Consider the following 15,346-nt stretch of genomic DNA (forward strand, 5'->3'; position numbering starts at 1 on the left):
ATGACCCAAAGCACAGCTCCAAACTAGGCAATAACTATTTAAGAAAGAAGCAGTCAGCTGGTATTATATCTATAATGGAGTGGCCAGCACAGTCACCGGATCTCAACCCTATTGAGCTGTTGTTGGAGCAGCTTGACCGTATGGTACGTAAGTGCCCATCAAGCCAATCCAACTTGTGGGAGGTGCTTCAGGAAGCATGGTTTGAAATCTCTTCAGATTACCTCAACAAATTGACAACTAGAATGCCAAAGGTCTGCAATGCTATAATTGCCCCCACCAATTATTTTTCCAATGAATATGGGGATAGGGAAATGTAACCCTCTTACATTTCATAGACAGCACTCTAGATACAAAGACTGACAGCCCTAACATCCACATGATAGTTTAACATTTTGAAGATATTGTTTGTTTACATTCTTGTTGTTAGTAAACACAGTAATATAATATTATATTCTGAGTTTCAGTTGTGCATTAAAGTTATATATTTGTCAAAAATCAATGGGTAGGCTGTATTAATTCAAATTACCATTGAACAGATTCCAAGATTGCAGGCTGTTCTTTTAACCAAGATGGGATACCTGATGGGTATGTCCTCTTGATAGTTGTCTCTTCTTCGAACAAACACATTTTACACAAAGTGCATTGTTACGTGTTCTCAGACATTAACATTAGCAGACAGTCTTATCCAGAGTGACTTACAGTTAATGCATTCGACTTAAAGCTAAAGTCCTTAGTTGCTACATCCATTTTTGGATGTATAAATTATTTAGAAATACCCATCCCATTGATTCTTGAAGAATATAACTATAAATGCCTCATTATAAGGCTCCCGAGTGGCGCAGCGGTCTAAGGCACTGCATCTCAATGCTAGAGGCGTCAGTACAGACCCTGGTTGGATCCCGGCCTGTATCACAACCGGACGTGATCGGGAGTCCCATAGAGTGGCGCACAATTGGCCCAGCATCGTCCGGGTTAATAGAGGGTTTGGCCGTCATTGTAAAATAATAATTTTTCTTAACTGACTTGCCTAGTTAAAAAGGTTAAATAAAAAAATTATTAAAAATTAGCTAAGTTCAACTGTCATACTACTTCAGAACCCAAAATATAAGCTTGTTTTACTCCAATGTTTGTAAACAACTTAAACATGAACACTGCATAGACTCAAAACATGGTTAAAACTTCCATCCATAGCTCGGTCTATGAATCTGACTGGTTACATTTCTCCAGGCCCTTCCCTCAGTTGTTTACCAAAACAGTGGTAGGGTGACGCTTTGTTATTGTTTCGACTACTGATTGTAGCTTTAAGACAGCTCGGTGAGACAACCACATATCAGTCTTAGTAAAGTACATTTGACCTCAAAGTAGTCAGCAAGGTCAGTGCTAGAAAAGACACGTGCAAATGTTTTTTTGTTATTGTTTTTATTTTTTGAGAGGGGGGGGGGGGCTGTGGGATTTAATCAAGATACTTAGTGAGGGGGCTCCTGGTTTTCAGTCATTTTCATTTGGGGGAAGCTTGTTCCACCATTTGGGTGCCAGGGAAGAGAAGAGCTTTGACTGGTATGAGCGGGAGCCAGCCCCTCATAGGGATGGGGGGGCCAAGAGACCAGAGGTGGCAGAATGGAGTGCTCGGATTGGGGTGTAGGGTTTGAGCATAGCCTGAAGGTAGGGAGGGGCAGTTCCCCTTGCTGCTCCGTAGGCAAACACCAGGGTCTTGAAGAGGATGTACGCTTTGAGTGGGAACCAGGGGAGTGTGCGTTATTGTGAATATTCCTTCTGTGAGTTTGTAGATGTCTTTTCAGACTTGATGCTAATTTCAAGTGAGTTCCACATAGATGACATTGAACTCCCTCCCCTGTATGAGTCCTCATATGCACGGTCAGGTTTCCTTTCAGACCGAAGCATCTGCCACATTTGTTGCAGCGATGTGGTTTCTCCTCTGTGTGAGTCATCATATGCTTTGTCAGGGTTCCCTTCTCAACGAAGCATCTGCCACATTCTTTGCACCGAAATGGTTTCTCCCCAGTGTGAGTTCTCATGTGCTTTATCAAGTCTGACTCACGGTAGAAGGCTTTGTCACATTCTTTGCACGGATGCGATTTCTCCCCAGTGTGAATTCGCCGATGTAGTTTCAGACTTGCTTTTGTCATCACACATTTTCCACAAAAATCACATTTAAAAACTAGCCCTTTATGAGTATCCATGTGATTTTTCAGGCTTTTCTTGTGAAAAAAACGCTTGCCACATTCGGTGCAGCCATGTTGTCTCTCCTCCATGTGAATCTTCATGTGCCTCCTCAGGGAGCAGTTCATGGCAAAACAGTGTCCACATGTGTCGCACATGTATGGTCTGTCTTTACTGTGCCGGCTTTGCCGATGCCTTTTCAGACTACGTTCATTCGCCAAGCATTTCCCGCACACGTCACATATCAGATCAGGCAACTCACTGGTTTCTTTTCTTGGCCGTCCTCTTCCTCGCTTTGATTTAAGAGGCTTTAACCCTGACAGTGATATTCTCTTCTCCACTCCATCCATTTTTCCTTTATGACTTCCACTGTTGTCACTGTCTGCATTTACTTCAGAGGGGGGCTCATAATCACTGGTTGATTCGGACTCACCGTAGCTCTCGCCATCAGATTCTGTTTGGTTCTCTTCAGTTATGATGTTGAAAGAGTCCCATATAGACTCTTCTGCGTCAGACTCCACTGGACCCAGACCAGGGCTCCATTCCTGCTGCTCTGGGTTAATCTCCTCTTCAGTGAGACTGAGCTGCTGGAGGACTGGAGGGAACGAGAAAGGATGAAATTTGATTAAACCGTAAACACTGAAGAGACAAGAAATAGGTCTAGTGACTTCCATTTCTGCTTTACTTCCGGTATCCAGTACCACACTGTTTTGCTTCAAAATGTTTTGCTTCATGAAATTCATGAATAACGCGAATAACGAGGCATTTAAGATATATATCTAAAATGTAAATGACGACAATTAGGCTACAATGTATAATGAATGACAAATAGACACAAACCTGCTAATCTATGCAACTTTATCTCTGGTTTAAAAACCAAATCCAGCAATTTTCGAAGACGTGCATTCGCCCGTTTCAAACGGGAGATTTCTTCTAGGTACTCTGCCATCGTTTTTTGGACTGCCACGGATATCTCCAACGGAACTGAGGTTAATTTTTCTTTGAGAAGCACATTAAGCAGCTGTAGTTTAGACATGTTGAGGGTGAAATGTATTGAAGGGGTAAGAAGTTATAAATACTGGCGATACCGTTTTGAAGACTGATGAATCCAGATTGGATCAGCGTCTCCTCAGTAACACATAAAAAGCACTTCCGGGTAACGGAATTTCGAATAGTAAAGAAGTATCAATAACCTGTATTTATTCATGATATGAACAATAATTGTCTAAACATTAAAGGAAAAATCCACTCATTCCTACACTTTACAGTGTTACATAACACTAATATGTGAGAACAATTTTTTTTGTGAACAAATGTTTATTTTTGTCGTTATAGTAAGGTTGGTAGCAACATGTGAAAATCGTTGCTGAAATATAATGCAGCTGAAGTCGACAACAAAACCCATAATGCAATGTTCTCTCTATGGGCTGGTTGGCTAGCTTTTTAGGAGTCTACAATCTCATCACGTTCAATTTGCAGGTCGATGTGCCTCTAAGAGTGGAGTCTGACATTCGCGACGGAACTATGCAACGCACAAATATATGTGTTAGACCCTCTGTTAAGTTACACATTTCTAGAGGTAGGAATATCGCAAAAATATGACCAGTGTCTCGTTCGAGAGAAGACAACCTCCCGCGTTATGACATCGACCAGTATTGAAATCTGACATGTTTGATAGACGTTTTCGCGATCTAAAGGTCGTATTCATATTAATTTCCAGTGTACTGAAGACATGACTCTGTCGTTGTGCTGTAGATTTTGTGAATTTTGTCTCTTGTATAATAAATTATATAGATCGGTTTATAATGCATTAAGCGTACCTTTTCGTAAACTAATTTGTTAGTTAAATTCCAACTCCCTCCAACTTGTGCCAACAGGGCAGTGGCGACCAACCAGAGCAGAGCTCCACCTTTCTAGCTAGCTATAAAAACAAAAACATGCCTGTTTTGCATGTTATTTTGGCATTAATACGTGTCACATATCAGTTTGCAAAGAATGTAAAAAAATATATATACAACAATTTAGTTAATAAAGCCGCATACAAAAGAAGGTCTCTTTTTTGCTTTCTTGAGTAAGGCAGCTCCAAAATGCAGGTGTTTCAGCCAAGCTCCGTGCTTTCTGTGGTGGTGGGGCAGCCAGTGGAAATACGGAGTGTAAGGGTTGGTCATGTTCTCGAGTTGCGTGGGGACACTACGTCATCACCAAATCTAAGGGTAGAGCTTGAAAATCAAATTTTATTAGTCACATACACATGGTTAGCAGATGTTAATGCGAGTGTAGCGAAATGCTTGTGCTTCTAGTTCCAACAGTGCAGTAATATCTAACAAGTAATCTAACAATTCCTCAACAACTACCTAATACACACAAATCTAAAGCGGTGAATGAGAATATGTACATAGATGAGCGGCGTAGACAAGGTGCAGTAGAGGTATAAAATACGGTATATACATGTGATATGAGTAATGTAAGATATGTAAACATTAAAGTGGAATTATTGAAAGTGGCATTGTATAAAGTGACTCGTGATCCATTTATTAAAGTGTCCAGTGATTGGGTCTCAATGTAGGCAGCAGCCTTTCTGGGTTAGTGATTGCTGTTTAGCAGTCTGATGGCCTTGAGATGGAAGCTGTTTTTCAATCTCTCGGTCTCAGCTTTGATGCACCTGTACTGACCTCACCTTCTGGATGATAGCGAGGTGAAAAGGCAGTGGCTCGTGTGGTTGTCCTTAATCTTTTTGGCTTTCTGTGACATCAAGTGTTGTAGGTGTCATGGAGGGCAGGTAGTTTAGGTGATGTGTTGTGCAGACCGCGCCACCCTCTGGAGAGCCTTGCGGTTGAGGTTGGTGCAGTTGCCGTACCAAATAAAACGTATCGGTGCTCATCGGCCATTGGACATAAACATTACATAACAAGTTGGAAATCGCAAATTCAACAATGAGTGGTTTGGTAGGAATTGGTGTTCAGTGGAGTGGGTGTTTGGTCCCACGTCTGGGTTTAAGGGTCTCTTTCCCAAGCTTAAAATAATAAACATTCAACATTGGCTATGGTGTCAATCCAGCACGACTTCTGCCACGCTCAAAACAACTGGAAACTCAAAACTAGGAAATCTGATTTCAGTGAGTTCAAGACAACTGGGAACTCTGAAAAAAAATTGCTTCGACTGGGAAAATACGTTTTGAACGGTCATCCAACTCGGAATTGCAAGTCGGGAACTCGGGCCTCTTTCTAGAGCTCTGACCTGAAGATTACTGACATCATCATGATTCTACCGTTTTTTTCTGGGTTCCCAGTTGTCTTAAAGTATCATCAATCCAGAGAATGCCAGACTTTGATGACAAAGTTTGATGACAAAATTTGATCACGAAGGACCACTGCGCCACCTTCTTGTTCAAGTGATCATAGCACAACAAGGTGAGTCCAAAAATGTATTGTATGCTGCTTCATGAATAATGTAATATGCCAGGGAGATATTTATACTGTAGCTAAGAAAGTAATACAAAGTGTTGTGTTGTGCAGTAAGCTGTACGGAGCCCATGTGCCTCACCATAATAGTTTGGTCCCGTTTCCCCTCCTATTTTTGCCGACAGTTCTGGCTTGGTGGTGCACATGTAGCCTTTAGCCTGTTTTAGAGAAATGTAACAATTTAATATTGTAAGAGCTTTCATTGTCTGCTTAAATGCCCCCTTTATTTATCCTACGGTTCTGACTTGGTGTACAGAGTGAATACTGTAAGAATCTTTTGAAATCTGTCGCTGTACATTTCGAGGGCTCCCGAGTGGCACAGATCCTTGATGAAAACCTGCTCCAGAGCGCTCAGGACCTCAGATTGGGGCAAAGGTTTACCTTCCAACAGGACAATAACCCTAAGCACATAGCCAAGACAATGCAGGAGGGCTTCGGGACAAGTCTCTGAAGGTCCTTGAGTGGCCCAGCCCAAAGGCCGGACTTGAACCTGATCAAACATCTCTGGAAAGACCTGAAAATAGCTGTGCAGCCACGCCCACCATCCAAACTGATAGAGCTTGAGAGGATCTGCAGAGAAGAATGGGAGAAACTCCCCAGATGCAGGTGTGCCAAGCTTGTAGCGTCATACCTAAGAAGACTCGAGGCTGTAATCGCTGCTAAAGGTGCTTCAACAAAGTACATGGAAACATGAAAAAAGTGAAGGGGTGTGAATACTTTCCGAACACACTGTATTTCATAGCATAAGCCTAATAGTACTGTAGAGCTCTTTTAACTTCATAACAGTCTCCAGTGTCGACATTTCCAAGCAAACAAAAACAGGGTGAAGGGAGAATCTGTAGACATGCTGAGATAAAAGTACATACTCTTTGCTGGAATTCAGCCAGCCTTCACAAGAGCATAACATACTGTAGGCAATATGTTCCCTTTTGTGTTTTACACCTCCAGCAGCAGAATTACATGATATTCAGTTTAACTGGCATATAGTACATTCTATGGGTGGTCTTAAACTGCAGTAATTTATGTGTGAGATTATGTGAACATGACTGGACATTCTAACATATCTGTATCCATTCTTCATCATCTCCCAGGTCTTCTTCAGATATTGGTTTGATACAGTTTGGAAATCAACTTTGGAGGTTTGTCAGACTGCCTTAAAATAGTTGCAAACATTGGTGCGCTAGCTAGATAGCTAACTTAAACCAACTTTTGGCTAGCTCTTGCTAATGGTACAGTGGTACATCATCAAATGTACTTCTGTTTGAATGGGACAAAACAAAGGCTACAAAACATTTTCATATACACAAAATCTGTTTGATACTACTACCTGACAGATAGCTAGCTAGAGCTGAACTGGGTGTGGTAGCTACTAGCTAGCTAACTAGCTGCTAGTAGTTAATTCACTTCAGTTGAGGGGATGAAACATTAACTAACGTAACATGTCAGTTACCCTACGAGCTCAGCACTGTGAATATTGTTTTCTTCTTCTGTCAAACAGCAGTTACCTTGCCAGCTAGATCAGTCAACTAAAGAGTAGCCAGTTTCTGCTCTGCTTGCTTTTACAACTCAGAGTAAATGCGCAACACAGACAGCAGCTGCCTCTGTTAACATCTGCTGTGCTGGTCCTAAACTCCAGCCTTTCAGAAGCTTTGCCTTCACACAGCCTGTCTGCGTGCTCGGTGGTGTCCGTGTAGTTGCAGTCCTTAATCCAGCCAGCTGAAACTGGAAAACAGCCTACCCAACTGCTCTGAGGCGTCCACATGGTCCTAAAGCTCATAGGCGACGCGTTTTGTATCACAGTGCAATTATAAAATTGTGGGGGACAAAAATGCAATTTCAGAATGTGAGGGGGTCATGTCCAACCCGCACCCAGTGAAAGTTGCGACCCTGTGTGCGAATATCAGTTATTTTTAAGTCTTGGTTCCAATAGTTTATATTTTTTCTAAGAGATTGTCAGTTAGATAGGCAAGGTTTTGTGTATCTTAACAATCATATGAATATCCTTTTATGACTCAAATAGGATTTCCTCAAGATTGCTCTGGTGTCCAAAATATTTTAAATCAAGATTTCGTGATATGAACATTTTTAGTTGCATGTATTTGAAAATACCTGCATTGGTTTGTCAAAAATTGCTTTTTAATTCTGTCATTCTGTCAAAAATAATCTATTTCCTATTAACAATTCATTTACGGTTTCTATGCCTTTAGTTTTCCATGTGGGCGAATTTATTGGTGCATTCTGAAGTGCATTCAAAGGATTGTTCCATAGGGTTGTGTTTTAGGGAGTGATATTGGTTCTTGTTGAATCCGTTTCATTTTATTCCATATTGTTATAGTGTTCTTAACTATGTTCTTAGCTTTATCCTTTCAAATAAACATGTGAAAAGATTTTTGGGGGTGAGCATGTACATCATCAATAATTACCCATTGTTCGTCTTTAGTGCATTAAACAATGTCTCAAGTAAAAGCCTTGGGTGGGCGAGTCGATACAATTCCAAGTCTGGGAGGCTATAAAGCTTTCTTTTTGTCTGTTATGGCCCAGAATGTCGTTGGTGGGGTAATTGGTATTATCAATGTGTATTTTTTACCATGTAAGTTACAGTTCAACATTGGAAAATGTCCTTCTTGGTCTGTGTGCTGCGATATTAAGGGAAACGTGTATTCTTATTCATCAGGGTGCCTACACCGCTGCAGTTACAGTAAGTGGCAGCATAGGCCTCACCAACCCAGCTTCTCTTTAAATATTTAATTTCTCCTTTTTTGAAATGTAATTTTTGCAGGAAAGCCACATCTGCTGACGATCTCTTGAAGTGTTCAAGAAACTTGTGCTCTTTTTTTTTGCCATCATGGAGCCCGTGCACATTCCATGTAAGGAGTTGGATTTTGTTGGCCTTTACTTGTATAGAATCAGTCAACCTTGTCTGTTTTGTCAATCATTGAAGAACCAGATAAAACATTTTAGCAGACATGTCGTCATATGAGGACGGTGAACATTCCATGGAATGGGAGAATCATAGTATGAATACAAAATTATAATATACATTACCTATATAGAGCGTGTGAGCAAGCCAATATGTAATTCATAGGCCTACGGTGTATTGCATTGCAGTGAATGGAGTGGGTGGATGAGAAAGTGTACTTCTTCCCCCAAGCTATAAGACTGCTGAACAATTAATCAAATGGCCACCAGACTATTTACATTGACCCCCCCCCCCCCCACACACACACACACACGTTTTTTTTGTTTTTAAACTGCAGCTACTCGCTGTTTATTATCTATGCATAGTCATTTTACCCCTACCTACATGTACCAATTACCTCGACTAACCTGTACCCCCACATATTGACTCTATTGACCCCTACATATTGACTCTATTGACTCCTACATATTGACTATTGACCCCTGCATATTGACTCTATTGACCCCTACATATTGACTCTATTGACCCCGCATATTGACTCCCGCATATTGACTCTATTGACCCCTACATATTGACTCTATTGACCCCGCATATTGACTCCCGCATATTGACTCTATTGACCCCACATATTGACTCTATTGACCCCCGCATATTGACTCTATTGACGCCGCATATTGACTCTATTGACCCCCACATATTGACTCTATTGACCCCACATATTGACTCTATTGACCCCGCATATTGACTCCCACATATTAACTCTATTGACCCAGCATATTGACTCTATTGACCCCGCATATTGACTCTATTGACCCCGCATATTGACTCTATTGAACCCTACATATTGACTATTGACCCCTACATATTGACTCTATTGACCCCTACATATTGACTCTATTGACCCCGCATATTGACTCTATTGACCCCACATATTGACTCTATTGACCCCGCATATTGACTCTATTGACCCCACACATTGACTCTATTGACCCCCGCATATTGACTCTATTGACCCCACATATTGACTCTATTGACCCCACATATTGACTCTATTGACCCCTACATTCGTCTGAGATCCCCAAAGATTGGAAAGCAGCTGCGGTTATCCCCCTCTTCAAAGGGGGGGACACCCTTGACCCTAACTGCTACAGACCTATATCTATCCTACCCTGCCTTTCTAAGGTCTTCGAAAGCCAAGTCAACAAACAGATTACCGACCATTTCGAATCACACCACACCTTCTCCGCTATGCAATCTGGTTTCAGAGCTGGTCATGGGTGCACCTCAGCCACGCTCAAGGTCATAAACGATATCGTAACCGCCATCGATAGGAAACAATACTGTGCAGCCGTATTCATTGACCTGGCCAAGGCTTTTGACTCTGTCAATCACCACATCCTCATTGGCAGACTCGACAGCCTTGGTTTCTCTAATGATTGCCTCGCCTGGTTCACCAACTACTTCTCTGATAGAGTTCAGTGTGTCAAATCGGAGGGTCTGTTGTCCGGGCCTCTGGCAGTCTCTATGGGGGTGCCACAGGGTTCAATTCTTGGACCGACTCTCTTCTCTGTTTACATCAATGATGTCGCTCTTGCTGCTGGTGATTCTCTGATCCACCTCTACGCAGACGACACTATTCTGTATACTTCTGGCCCTTCTTTTGACACTGTGTTAACAACCCTCCAGGCGAGCTTCAATGCCATACAACTCTCCTTCCGTGGCCTCCAACTGCTCTTAAATACAAGTAAAAAAATGCATGCTCTTCAACCGATCGCTGCCTGCTCCTGCCCGCCTGTCCAACATCACTACTTTGGACGGCTCTGACTTAGAATATGTGGACAACTACAAATACCTAGGTGTCTGGTTAGACTGTAAACTCTCCTTCCAGACCCACATCAAACATCTCCAATCCAAAGTCAAATCTAGAATTGGCTTCCTATTCCGCAACAAAGCATCCTTTACTCATGCTGCCAAACATACCCTTGTAAAACTGACCATCCTACCAATCCTCGACTTCGGTGATGTCATTTACAAAATAGCCTCCAAAACCCTACTCAATAAATTGGATGCAGTCTATCACAGTGCCATCCGTTTTGTCACCAAAGCCCCATATACTACCCACCACTGCGACCTGTACACTCTCGTTGGCTGGCCCTCGCTTCATACTCGTCGCCAAACCCACTGGTTCCAGGTCATCTACAAGACCCTGCTAGGTAAAGTCCCCCCTTATCTCAGCTCGCTGGTCACCATAGCAGCACCTACCTGTAGCACGCGCTCCAGCAGGTATATCTCTCTAGTCACCCCCAAAACCAATTCTTCCTTTGGACGCCTCTCCTTCCAGTTCTCTGCTGCCAATGACTGGAACGAACTACAAAAATCTCTGAAACTGGAAACACCTATCTCCCTCACTAGCTTTAAGCACCAGCTGTCAGAGCAGCTCATAGATTACTGCACCTGTACATAACCCATCTACAATTTAGCCCAAACAACTACCTCTTTACCTACTGTATTTATTTATTAAATTATTTTGCAACCTTTGCACCCCATTATTTCTGTCTCTACTTTGCACTTTCTTCCACTGCAAACCAACCATTCCAGTGTTTTTTTTTGTTTTTATTTTACTTGCTGTGTTGTACTCACTTCGCCTCCATGGCCTTTTTATATTTTTATTTATCTATACATATATCTGTTTGCCTTCACCTCCCTTATCTCACCTCACTTGCTCACATTGTATATAGACTTATTTTTTTTTTTTTCTCACTGTATTATTGACTATATGTTTGTTTTACTCCATGTGTAACTATGTGTTGTTGTATGTGTCGAACTGCTTTGCTTTATCTTGGCCAGGTCGCAATTGTAAATGAGAACGTGTTCTCAATTTGCCTACCTGGCTAAATAAAGGTTAAATTAAAAAAATAAAAAATAAAAATACATATTGACTCTATTGACCCCTACATATTGACTCTATTGACCCCCACATATTGACTCTATTGACCCCTACATATTGACTCTATTGACCCCCACATATTGACTCTATTGACCCCGCATATTGACTCTATTGACCCCACATATTGACTCTATTGACCCCACATATTGACTCTATTGACCCCACATATTAACTCTATTGACCCCGCATATTGACTCTATTGACCCCGCATATTGACTCTATTGACCCCCGCATATTGACTCTATTGACCCCGCATATTGACCCACATTCTTAACTCAATTTCTTGAACTGCATTGTTGGTTAAGGGCTTGTAAGTAAGCATTTTACGGTAAGGTCCTACACCTATTGTATTCGGCGCATGTGACAAAAAAAAATTTGATTAGATATATAGATTCTACAGACCCTACTGAGTAATTCTAACCCCACTGTTACATCGGCACATAGAATATATGTTTTTCTCTATAAACCAATATGACATTTTAAAGGCCTACAATACAGTGGTGTTCCATTGGGACCAATGGAATGGGTGGAGTAGAAAGGGTTGCTGGGTATTTAGACCACAGTTCCCCATGATATAACACCATATATAGATTCTAGTGCTAGATCAATAGGGTCTGTTGAATATTATGTTCTTTACATTCATTTCCTTAAGCTCCAACCATTTCTCAATGTGCTCTACCATATGTTCAAATGGGATACAGTATGCCTACAATTCATTCATGGAATATATGCTGTCACTGCAGCTTCAGAATGGGTGGAAGCTTAATTGTCAATGTCATTGTTGTCGTGATATCACAACAGGTAGTTTTATCTTTTTGTAAATATTATAAGCACATTGTGAAGATAAAATACATGTTGCTTTAAATGTTATACTCTATCCATGGATTTGGAAGTTAGAGGTGCTCCTGAGTAGAATGTATCAGATCTCCTAAGCCTGTGTTAACTTCAGACCTTATTTTTGGCATTTATCCCAAACCCTATTCGTTCCCCATGAATTTTCCACATAGGAATGGCTGAACGAACCATAGGTAACTCATTTCCAGGTTTTAGGTCTACAAACTGGCGAGCTCTATTCTTGCTCGGTCTTGCTGGCATAATGGAGGTCAGATTGGCACTATTGCTGCAAAGCCATCAAAAATAATTAGAGACTTCCGAGTCACAGATTTTTGGAATCCTTCAGAATAAGAGTCCTGTCCCATGTTTTTTTTGTGTACCTGGGTCTATGATCTAGATCAGGGGGTATTCAACTCTTACCGTACGAGGTCCAGAGCATGCTGATTTTCTGTTCTAACCGGTAATTTATTGCACTCACCTGGTGTCCCAGGTCTAAATTAGAGGGGAACAATTAAAAAATGCAGTGGAACTGTCTTCGAGATGCAGAGTTGAGTTTGAGGGACCTAAATATTTGTTCAAAACTGGATACTATGGACTCTAATGAGTAGACTGAACCTTGGATTTATAGACCCACAATCAATATATTTTCCTGTAGTGCAATATTTGTACCACATTTATATTTGCATTTATTTATTAGAGGTCCCCATTAGCTGCTGCCAAGGCAACAGGGAAAATCATAGCTGGCTCACAGAACGGTAGAAATTATAGAATACATTGTAAGCTTTTTTGTTTACTGTAAAATAGCATTGTATCTGGTAAAATAAAATGTTAGGATTGGTAACAGGCTGGTTGGTCGGCTATTTGAGCCAGTAAAGGGGGCTTTACTATTCTTTGGTAGCGGAATCACTTTTGCTTCCCTCCAGGCCTGGGGCCGCACACTTTCTAGTAGGCTTAATTTGAAAATATGGCAAATAGGAGTGTCAATATCATCCGATATTATCCTCAGTAACTTTCCATCCAAGTTGTCAGACCCCGGTGGCATGTCATTGTTGATATACAACAATACTTTTTTCACCTCTTCCATACTCACTTTTCACAGAATTCAAATTTACAATGCTTGTCTTTCATAATTTGGTCAGATTTACTTGGATGTGTAGTGTCAGCATTATTTGCTGGCATGTCATGCCTAAATTTGCTAATCTTGGCAATGAAAAAATCATTAAAGTAGTTGGCAATATCAGTCGGTTTTGTGATGAATGAGCCATCTGATTCAATGAAAGATGGAGCTGAGTTTGCCTTTTTTCACAATTTAATTTAAGGGGCTCCAAAGCTTTTTACTATCATTCTTTATGTAATTTATCTTTGTTTCATAGTGTACTGTAGTTTCTTCTTCATTTTATTCAGTTTAGTCACATGATTTCTCAACTGACTTGCCTAGTTTAAATAAAGGTATTTTTTGTTTCTTTGTTATTCAATTAAAAAAATGTTAGCTTATCAAGCTAGCTAAAATCTTATTGGTTGAACAATTGTTCTGCCCAAAAATAACATTTAACTAGGCAAGTCAGTTAAGAACAAATTCTGATTTACCATGACGGCTTACCCTGGCCAAACCCGGATGACGCTGGGACAATTGTGCTCCGCCCTATGCAACTCCCAATCACGACTGGATGTGATGCAGTCTGGATTTGAACCAAGGACTGCAGTGATGCCTCTTGCACTGAGATGCAGAGCCTTAGACCACTGCACCACTCCGGAGCCCAACAAATGAAAAAAAGTTGTATTTCCGACATCACAACTAGGAAATAGAAAGCTCTGACAAGCAAGTGAGGCCTTTAGTTTGTGTACACAGGAAGCGTAATTCTGATATTTTGCCCAATTATAGTCAAAAGACCAATTAGTAGCAAATAAACAGAATTGTGCCGCGTTCAAATGCTAGTCGGGAACTATGAAACTCTGACATTTCGACTTGCTATCTCGTTTTATAAAGATGATCCCGAGTTTACCACTTGGAAAGTATCAGAATCAGCCAGTATGAAGCTCTAATCAAATAACTTTTTTTGGAGGTTCCGAGTTTCCGATAGCAAGTAAACATGACATTGGACTGCATGTGTAAACGAAGCTGAAGGTCTGAAAAATGCAAAAAGTCACTTGCACTTAACGAAAATGATCTATGAAATTTGGTCTGATAAAGCAGTGAAAACCCTATTCGTGCAGGACTAGTATTACTAGAGAACATTAGTTATGTAATTATTACCACAGAATGCCCATTATTATTATTAATGCCAACGATTCGTTTAAAAAAAATCTAACCGCCTTCTGTAATAGGTAATTAAAAAATAAAAAAAATACTTATTTATTATGGGCTTGTAAGTATAGTTATGACTGAAGCCTGGACGTTTTTTTTATCTAGGCGTGAAGATATTTCAACATGTCTAGGTGATAACAGGAAACACTGATAACTCCAGTTTGGCTCCCAAGTTTCTAAACCACACCAAAGCATCCTCGGTATAGTGTCGCCATAATATCTGGATTGAGGAAGTGTAATTATAATCATTAGGATAGTTTCGCGATCCGCAGTAGAAGACGTCCTTAAATGGCCCCAGCCTGTAGATGTGAGCTGAACGGCGCACTTGAGATGCATTTTTAGTCTATGAATGAGAAAGTGCACTTGTCATTTCCAAACGTTTAGTTCAGTTGTAATGCTGATTTGCGATGTATTACCAGCAAGGGTTGCATTACATAGGCGCAATGTTTTTACAACTGACGCATTTCGCGATGTCCAATTCATTGGCACACCTATAAGCATTCACTGAAAGTTGATACATAGGCTTTTCATATATTTGCTATGCGCAGCACTTCGTTTTAAGCATCAAATGATCGAATCAGTTACTGTTTTCTTGTTGAACCCGCGAGAAACACTTGAGAGAAATGTAAAGCTCAGACATTTCTCTCAAAGCACATGGATGTCGATTTGCACGGGACTAGTATTATCAGAGGACCTCG

The 15,346-nt window shown here is 40.9% G+C and overlaps 1 protein-coding gene across 1 annotated transcript; it reads right to left on the bottom strand.

The window, feature by feature from the left end:
* Positions 1–1,440: 1,440 nt before the first annotated feature.
* On the bottom strand, positions 1,441–3,352 carry LOC129853039 (zinc finger protein 771-like). The gene is made up of 2 exons (XM_055918683.1): positions 3,022–3,352; positions 1,441–2,776 (listed from the first exon to the last, which is right to left on the bottom strand). Exons 1-2 carry the CDS (start codon positions 3,215–3,217, stop codon positions 1,467–1,469), a joined length of 1,506 nt encoding a protein of 501 aa, XP_055774658.1. The 5' UTR covers positions 3,218–3,352; the 3' UTR covers positions 1,441–1,466.
* Between the last annotated feature and the right edge of the window lie 11,994 nt (positions 3,353–15,346).

The sequence above is a fragment of the Salvelinus fontinalis genome, chromosome 4, assembly GCF_029448725.1.
Source record: "Salvelinus fontinalis isolate EN_2023a chromosome 4, ASM2944872v1, whole genome shotgun sequence".
NCBI classification, from domain to species: domain Eukaryota; kingdom Metazoa; phylum Chordata; class Actinopteri; order Salmoniformes; family Salmonidae; genus Salvelinus; species Salvelinus fontinalis.